This window comes from Argentina silus (genome assembly GCF_951799395.1).
Source record: "Argentina silus genome assembly, chromosome: 10".
Lineage (NCBI taxonomy): Eukaryota > Metazoa > Chordata > Actinopteri > Argentiniformes > Argentinidae > Argentina > Argentina silus.
Window position 1 is genome coordinate 1,880,330 of NC_139664.1, and position 10,000 is coordinate 1,890,329.

General features: G+C 43.2%; 1 protein-coding gene across 1 annotated transcript; it reads left to right on the forward strand.

The window, feature by feature from the left end:
• Positions 1-1,985: 1,985 nt before the first annotated feature.
• On the forward strand, positions 1,986-3,104 carry LOC310810712 (olfactory receptor 52P1-like; the record flags this gene model as incomplete). Its single annotated transcript, XM_083678560.1, has 2 exons — positions 1,986-2,006; positions 2,122-3,104. The coding sequence occupies exon 2, from the start codon at positions 2,154-2,156 to the stop codon at positions 3,102-3,104; it is 951 nt and encodes a 316-aa protein (XP_083534686.1). The 5' UTR covers positions 1,986-2,006; positions 2,122-2,153.
• Positions 3,105-10,000: the final 6,896 nt, after the last annotated feature.

Here is a 10,000-nt window from a genome sequence, read left to right on the forward strand (position 1 = left end):
GAAGGCTACGGTGGACGAATAGGAGACCGCAGAAGGCCGCCGTCATGGCCGCCACGGCCCCCCGTCCCCCTCCACAGCCAGCGGGGAACCACAGGTACAGGTGTTTCTGGCCTGTAAACGGGCTACAGGGGTTTGAGTCTAAGGCAGCTATCTGAAACAGTCTAATAGATGAAATAGTTTTTTTTGCCATGCAATCATGCAATCAATCGTCATCAACTGTTGGAATGTGCTATTTTTGCGCGCACACCGCGAGGAAACACACATGTACTCGATATGAAATATATGTTGTCTTATAGCGCAATCAGTGTATTGGAGGGAATGCTCACTGGGGTCTCTACTTACCAGATCAAGTTAGTTTTGGAGGGGCGCTGTGTCGTACATCCATCTCCCACACCCTGCTTAGCCCCCAATGCAATACAATGTAATACACTGTAATACACTGTAATACCCTGTACATGGGATACATGTTACCTTATAGAGCAAAAACTATTCTAGGCACCGCAGTAAAAGCATTGTAGGAAATACTCAGAAGAGTCTATAGAATATGCTGTCATATCATGGGGCACTGCATATTCTGCACATGCCTACTATATTGTATAAACTGGACTATACAGAACTTCTGTATTTCAATTCATCCCTGGTACCACTCTGCTCAGGAACACTTCTAGAATGGATATTGTGTGAGTATGAATCTAAAGCGATGTCTTAGCAAATGTTGTTGGCTATTTACTCTGGACATACAAGTGTTCCGCACCTCACCTGCCTGGGAGTTCTGAACCCCAACAACACATACCCTACCCTACCCTATCCAACCCTACCCTACCCTACCCTACCCTACCCTACCCTACCCTAACCTAACCCTAACCTACCATACCCTACCCGAATCTACCCTACCCTACCCTACCCTACCCTACCCTACCTTACCCTACCCTACCCTACCCTACCCTACCCTACCCTACCCTAACCTAACCTAACCCTAACCTACCATACCCTACCCGAATCTACCCTACCCTACCCTACCCTACCCTACCCTACCCTACTCTACTCTACCCTACCCTAACCTAACCTAATCTAACCTAACCTAAGCTACCCAACCCTACCCTACCCGAATCTACCCTACCCTACCCTACCCTACCCTACCCTACCCTACCCTACCCTACCCTACCCTAACCTATCCAACCCTACCCTACCCTAACCTACCCTACCCTACCCTAATCTACCCTACAAAAAGCACTATTGGGTGATTTAGTATCTGACGAATGATCAATAATCAATATAATTATACTCTTAGCAAAAATATCCTTTTTTAGCTCAACATCTTTGCCAGCTCTACAATGAGACAGTTCCAGAACTATGTGAGACATCCCAGCCCAGGAAACCAAGAGAGCAGCTGAGGGGTGGAGATAGATCAAATATCATTCAATTCAATTAAAAATATCTTAACATGTGCACCAGAAATAATACCAAATATACCAGAAATTACGGAAATTACCATGTGAAAATGTAATAATGTGTAAAAAGAGAAAAGAAAACCTTGCTGATACAACGCAAATGTCAAATCTGTGAAAAAACAAATACAACAAACAAACCAAACCCCCAGTCACTACAGACACTGTTCCTTCAGCACCAATTAGGTCAACACAACTAACTCTTCCAGGCAGCAGTGCTGGAGGGAATTGGGAATTTGGGAAGAGTATTTAAGCCGAGGCTACAGCTTGACCAGAGGTACAGCCAATGCCAACCAGGGCAGGAGGAGTGGAGAGTGTGTTGTTTGGGCTCCTTCCCTCATTTGCTTTCGCTGATGAAATGTGAAGCGCCCAGCAACACGCGATCAACAGTCATCTTCAACAATATCTCCTTCCATATATTAACAGAAAGGTAAAATAGACCTGTACATTTAATGACATTTTGTTACTGACTTCTTTATGAAAAACCGTTTAATGCAATGTATGCTTCATTTCTCCCAGATAAACGTCTCTGAGCAGACTGCAGGAGAACAGTTGGAGGTGAGTTGAACGATGAAAAATGAAGTCTCCATTCAGAAACTGTTCATTGATTGTTTTCAGGGTCAGTTAAAACATCAACTGACACTAAGGTCTGTTTTTGTTTTTTCGGTTGCAGGTATCACATTAGGTTACAGAGCTGGGACCAGCATGGAATTTGGATCCTCCAGAAATTTTAGCCATCAAGAATTCTACCTGATTGGATTTTCCTCCCTTAAAGAGTCCAGACGGCTCCTCTTTATTCCTTTCTGCATCACCTTCATTTTCTCAATGACGTGCAACATCTGCCTTCTGTTCACCATCACCAAACAGAGGTCGCTCCACTCTCCCATGTACCTGCTGATAGGTTACATTGCTTGTGTAGACATATGTGTGCCGTTCTGTGTGGTCCCCAGAATGATATTCAGTTTCGCCACAGGGATCAATAATTTTCCTCGAGCGTTGTGTCTGATACAGATGTGGTGTATTCACTACGCCTGCAGCTTCCAGTCCTCCATCCTGTTTGGCTCCGCTTTGGACCGCTACTTTGCCATCTGCATGCCCTTGCACTACAACACCGTCATGAGCAATGGCAACTTTCAAAAAGTTAGTTTTGCGATTGTGGTTCGTAACTTTGTTATAATAACAGCCATGATTTCCCTGGTTGGAACTCTTACGTTTTGCTCCACCAACGTCATCTACGGTGTTCACTGTGAGCACCAGCTGGTAGTGACTTTGGCCTGTGGGGACACGAGCAGGAACTCCCTGGCCGGTCTGATCAGCTTCTGCGTGCCGACCATTGACTGTTTTGGTATTGCGTTTTCTTACATTGCCATCTTTGTGGTGGTGTTCAGGTCAGCAGCAGGAGAGTCTCGTTCCAAAGCCATCCACACCTGCAGCTCCCATCTCATGGTCATCTGTGTTACCTACTTCTCTTCTATGGTGGCGTTTATGACGTACAGAGTCAAACACGCCATCAGCCCCGACCTGCGTGTGTTGATCAGTCTGACCTACCTGCTCGTTCCTGGTCTTTGTAACCCGTGGATCTACGGTGTCAGAACTAAGGAGATCAGGGTGCACTTGATAAAACTCTTGAAGTGTGGAAAGGTTGATCCGCTCTGAGGATAGAATCACAGATAAACAAACCACCAATAGAATGGTCAACAATTGAATGTCTTAATTTTACTTTTAATCCCCAGTAATACGGATGTATGGGTGTAAACTGTGTGTATGCAGGGCTTCCTTGTAAAAGAGATAGGACTCCCTGCTAAAAAAATAAATCTAAATAAAAAATCTAAATACCATGTCCGTTTCTGTCCCATCATTAACCATAAATGAACATATCTGTTCTGCAGCTTCTATGTCACTGTGTCAGAGCATGTTAGAGATTAGTGCTGTGATTTACCAATACTTGTTGATTTTCAATTTTTAAAAGATAATTTATTTGTAGGAGTAGCTACATTTTATATACAGTAGGTGCTGTTACTGACAGGTTCAGTTCAACTGTGTCTCATTGCTTGAATAAACAAATGAGATGATTTTATGTAAATTCTTCATTCTAAACAAGGCTGATAATGTATTCAATCATAATGTGATTGAGTGAATTCCAATGTTGTAAATATCCTGCTGTGTACTTCTATCTCTGTGGTCTCAGCCTGGCTGTGGCCATGCCGTCTGTCAGACAGCCGAAACCTGGCTGGACCCTGGATACAGTTTACAAAACTTTGGTTGTCTCACGTGGAAAAACGTGATCATTTGTAATATTTAATTTCCAAATAATTTGTGTTCTGCAAAATACAGCAACCCGACTTGCAATCTCAAATCGTGGTGGGGAAATCTTATTTTTTTTGTTCTAATTCTTGTTGCTGATGCTCATGTTTGCTAAAGACTTTCCCTGAGAACTCACCCTAACCTTAACCACTCACAGTTAAAGCCTAATACTGCCTAACTGCCACAGAAGTCATAATTACGTACATTACCCTAACCACTCTAACTGCCACAGAAGTCATAATTACGTACATTACCCTAACCACTCTAATACTGTCTAACTGCCACGCAAGACGCATTAGTAGCTTTTCATATAAACCCGATTGTAAAATGTCATACAAGTGATATGTTCTGCTTTTGGATGGATTCATACACATTTTGTGTGAGATCCTATTGATTTTACAGTCAGTTGTTTGCTGTCTACTGCAACAGTGGGTTAGGGGTTAAGGTTAGGGTTAGGGTTAGGGTCAGGTTCAGGGTTAGGGTTAGGGGTTAAGGTTAGGGTCAGGGTTAGGGTTAGGGTGAGACTACAGAAACTGTACCATGCTAAGCTAGGCTAGCCCAGCTGCTCTTGACAACAGAGACAAAGAAGAAGATATCAGAAATGTAATCTGACATCCAGAACAGTATTTTAAAATAGATTTTATGTCTGAATGATCCAAATCACAATGTTTTTCTGTGTGTTTCTTCTGTTTGGCATTGAGCATTGTTAAACTGTTTCAGTCAACAACGACTGAATGAACCCCAACTCTGAGAGGATGAGATGGACTCTCCTTGCATATTGTGTTTCATTACTTGTGACTCAAGGCTTCTATTTTTTGCCTGGTACAGTTTAATAAAGGCAGCTGTTCACCAGATTAAACAGCATTGATGTCCCATTAATGTTCTTAGTCTGTCAGAATTGAACCCCTGCATTGATGTAACAGTTTCACCACACTCATAAACACCAGTATTGGGGTATGTATGTATGATATGTATGTATGATATGCAAAGTGGACATTTTATACAGTATTTGTCATTTAGCAGATGCTTTTTATCCAATACAAAGAGCTGACTCAACCTATTATCGGCCCTTAAGCATAAAATGTCATTGGAATTGTCGAAAAATATAAGCTGTAGAAAGATTCTTTCTCTCTCTCTCACACACACACACACACACACATACACACACGTACGCACACACATACGCACACACACACACACACACACACGTACGCACACACATACGCACACACATACACACACACACACACACACACACACACACACACACACACACACACACACACACACATAGAACCATATAGGTAAAAGGGCATGAGTAAAACAAAAGTGCCTTGCCTCCTCCAAGAGAGAAGATACTCTATATCTACTATATAATATCTACTATATAATATCTACTATATAATATCTACTCCAGAGTTGGACCCTGGCCCTTGGTGTGAATTATGGAAATGTGTAATGTATTATCTAAAGCCCCTCAATGTGAAACGGTACATGGGAGAGATTATTTAATCACTACAGTTAGATTTAGCAAAGTAACAAGGTACAGTAAAATAAAATAAAAAAGTGAAAATTAACAAGTTTACACATTCAACTGGAAAAGCAGCGTTATGTATGGGTGTGAGGGTGTGAGGGTGTGTGTGTGTGTGTGTGTGTGTGTGTGTGTCTGTGTGTCTGTGTGTGTGTGTGTGTGTGTGTGTGTGTGTGTGTGTGTTTATCTTTTGTACAGTGTATTGTACATAATATAAAGTATATAAAATGCTCTTTAAAATGAATAAACTTCAAACTTAGTAACCAGGTATGGGTGTGTTAGAATCAGTATGGTGGTTCTGTAATGGACAGGAGTTCTTTTCTACTCTGATGTCATTTTGAAGGCAATCATGTCTTATGGTTCCTGATTTGTGTGTTGTCATGAAAACATTTACAGCACAAAAACATAACTTTAGTTTTGTATCGTATGTACACTCTCATATGTACATAGTGTGAATCTGTGATACGTGTCAGGTTATGTTTTGAGTGGGCGGAGCCACCACTCCTACCTCATTTTGTTATTGGACAGAGACAGGAAGTAAGGAGGAGAGGGGATGTCAGCAGGGCCGGATTGTAACCCATGCCGACTTGGGCACATGTGTGCACTGTAGGCCGTGGTGCTAGACCACTGGACCACCCCAGGACCACTGGACCACCCCAGGACCACCCCAGGACCACTGGACCACCCCAGGACCACCCCAGGACCACTGGACCACCCCAGGACCACTGGACCACTGGACCACCCCAGGACCACTGGACCACTGTACCACCCCAGGACCACCGGACCACTGGACCACCCCAGGACCACTGGACCACTGGACCACTGGGCCACCCCAGGACCACTGGACCACTGGACCACCCCAGGACCACTGGACCACCCCAGACCACTGGACCACTGGACCACCCCAGGACCACTGGACCACCCCAGGACCACTGAACCACCCCAGACCACTGGACCACTGGACCACCCCAGACCACTGGACCACTGGACCACCCCAGACCACTGGACCACTGGACCACCCCAGACCTATGTTGAAATATTCACCCTAATAGATCAACATTCTGTAGAGTGATCGAGTGTGTGATGGAGAACAGAAACAGCTCATTTTGTGTTGAATTGTTGCACTTTTTTCACAATCTATGAACAAGCAAATTTAGAAATATGAACCTTGTGAAGCGTTCATATCCAGTGATTCACAAGGCTTTACAAGGTTCATATCTTAAAATCTAGTTGATAGATGAGCTAATAATCTAGTTGATAGGTGAGTTAATAATCTAGTTGATAGGTGAGTTAATAATCTAGTTGATAGGTGAGTTAATAATCTAGTTGATAGGTGAGTTAATAATCTAGTTGATAGGTGATGATACTCCATCACACACAAGGTCATTGTACAGAAGAAGTCCTTCACATATCAGGAAGGATACAATATCATCCTCTTATGCTGAAGGCCTTATTTGACTCATGTCCGCCTAAAACCAGACCCAAACTAACCCGCTTATAATATTAGAAATGTGATGATCAGATGCAAAAGCAGGAATGCCATTTGCTAGCTAACATCTTGATGTTTTGTGTGGATATGCTCAGATCATAGTTTAGAATAACACATGACAAGGAGATCAATTAATCAATATTGAAATTAATACTCAAATGAAAGCAGACTTTGGGCCCAATCATGGGCCGGTCCAGTGAGGTTAATGAACCGATGGACTATAATACTGTAATTCTACACAACGGGTCAGAGTGTCTGTTACTAATCTACCCAGGTTACTAATCGATCCAGGTTACTAATCGACCCAGGTTAGTAATCTACCCAGGTTACTAATCTACTCAGGTTACTAGTCGGCCCAGGTTACTAATCGACCCAGGTTAGTAATCTACCCAGGTTACTAATCTACTCAGGTTACTAGTCGGCCCAGGTTAGTAATCTACCCAGGTTAGTAATCTACCCAGGTTACTAATCGACCCAGGTTAGTAATCTACCCAGGTTACTAATCTACTCAGGTTACTAGTCGGCCCAGGTTAGTAATCTACCCAGGTTAGTAATCTACCCAGGTTACTAATCGACCCAGGTTAGTAATCTACCCAGGTTACTAATCGACCCAGGTTAGTAATCTACCCAGGTTAGTAATCTACCCAGGTTACTAATCTACCCAGGTTACTAATCTACCCATTTACATTTACGGCATTTAGCAGACGTCTTTATCCAAAGCGACGAACAACAAATACATTTGTTTAAGTAAGTGAATCATTTATCCATCAGTCATCAGTCACCCAGGTTAGTAATCTACCCAGGTTACTAATCTACCCAGGTTACTAATCTACCCAGGTTACTAATCTACCCAGGTTGACAGACACCTACACATTAGTCATGGATGAGGTGAATTCACCTAAACAATTTAAATTGCTTTTAGTGTCACTTAGAAAATCACTCTATAATAACAAACTTCCTTTAAAAGTGTTTTTTATACAGTAGTACTTGACTCCATAGGGTTAGGGTTATATTACACCAGTTCTAACCCTAACCCTAACCCTAACTCCATAGGGTTAGGGTTATATTACACCAGTTCTAACCCTAACCCTAACCCTAACTCCATAGGGTTAGGGTTATATTATACCAGTTCTAACCCTAACCCTAACTCCATAGGGTTAGGGTTATATTACACCAGTTCTAACCCTAACCCTAACCCTAACCCCAACTCCATAGGGTTAGGGTTATATTACACCAGTTCTAACCCTAACCCTAACTCCATAGGGTTAGGGTTATATTACACCAGTTCTAACCCTAACCCTAACCCTAACCCTAACTCCATAGGGTTAGGGTTATATTACACCAGTTCTAACCCTAACCCTAACCCTAACCCTTTAAAAGGGTTTTTTATACAGTAGTACTTGACTCCATAGTTCATGGTGGAATGTTAATCAATGTTATATCTCATCAGTCCGTAGTTTAAGGCCAACACACACTTTTAAAAAATAAGCTTTGCTCATGGTAGTGGGGACGTCTGTCTGATCAGGTCATTTCTTGACAAATGTTTTTCTCATCTAGGGACCTGTTTTTGGCTTGTGAGGGTTCATTTTGTTTTGAAAATATACAAAGATCCTCTCTTTAAGTGGGGAAGGTCTTAGGTGCACCTACTGTAGTGGAAGCAGCAGGTTGAGCAGCTCGCACAGGCCTGCCTATGGGACATTCATGTCAGGTATCTTTTCCAAACCTTAATGAACATAAACACATTAGCTTGGTTTGGTATCAAAGCTGAAACAAACAGACTCATTAAACACTGTTTGGCTTCTCCAACGGGACTCCAACGGGACTCCGCCAACAGCTACCAGTCAGTAAGCTACCATCATCAGACCCTGCCGTCCCCACAGATGCTCATAATTAGGACACAAGCTTCTTGTTCTGTGCAAAGCTGATTAGAACGTTACACTCAAAACAAGTGTGCCCAGATTAAATTGGCCACTAAAGGTACATAACTCACAATGTGGAACAAATATCCAATTAAAAACAAATCTGTTTTTCCAAAGAAGTTGCTCCCAAACGGAGGTCCACGGGCAGGTGTAACACTTCATAATAATTATGAGGCTGAAATATCCTAAACAAATCTATCACAAACAAATCTGTCAGAAACAGATTTTTCCGAAACAGCCAAAAGCTTAAACCTGTCAAAATCAACAGTTTGGTACATCATAAAAAGGAAAGAAAGCTGGTGAGCTCAGAAATGGCTCGCAGACCAAGGAAGACTTCTACAGAAGGATGCTCACTATGATGAAGAAAACCCCCAAAACAACTGTCCCACAGATCAAGAACACTCTCCAGGAGGCAGGCGTGAATGTGTCAGAGACTACCATCTTCAGAAGACTTTACCAGCAGAACTACAGGGGCTTCACTGCAAGTTGCAAACCACTAGTTTCAAACCACTAGTCACTAGTACTCCTCAAAAACAGGAGGGTCAGGTTAGTTCTTGTGGACAGATAAGAAGATTATCATGTACCAGAGTGATTGCAAGAGGATCTGCCCAATATCAACTGCATCTCACCTGGTTCTCATATCTGGTTCATTCATGCTGAGGTTCAAACCACCTGCCCCCTCGATCCTATCCCCTCCCCCTTTCTCCAATCCATCTCCAAAGACCTCCTTCCGTTCCTTACCACCTTAGTCAATTCCTCTCTATCCACAGGATCTGTCCCAGCTGCCTTCAAGACAGCCAGAGTCAAGCCTCTTCTCAAGAAACCAACTCTTGACCTGTCTGCTGTCCATAACTACAGACCGGTATCCCTTCTCTCCTTCTTATCTAAAACCCTTGAACGTGCTGTCTCTAACCAACTGTCTAACTGCCTCCTTCAAAACAACTTCCTTGACCCTCACCAATCCGGCTTAAAAGCTGGGCACTCTACTGAAACTGCTCTCCTCTGTTCTCATTCTTCTGGACCTGTCTGCTGCATTTGACACAGTAAACCACCCGATCCTTCTCTCCACCCTCTCAGAATTGGGCATCTCTGGCTCTGCACTCTCCTGGTTTGCATCCTATCTGGCCGATCGCTCCTACCAGGTGACGTGGAGAGGACAGCGATCCTCACCACTGGGGTCCCCCCCCAGTCTGTGCTTTAGCCTGGCCCCAGACCTGCATTTTAGCCTGGTCCCAGATCTGCGTTTTAGCCTGGTCCCAGTCTCAACATCTCTGTCCTGTTTGACTGTGTCTGTCACTGTCTTCCAGGA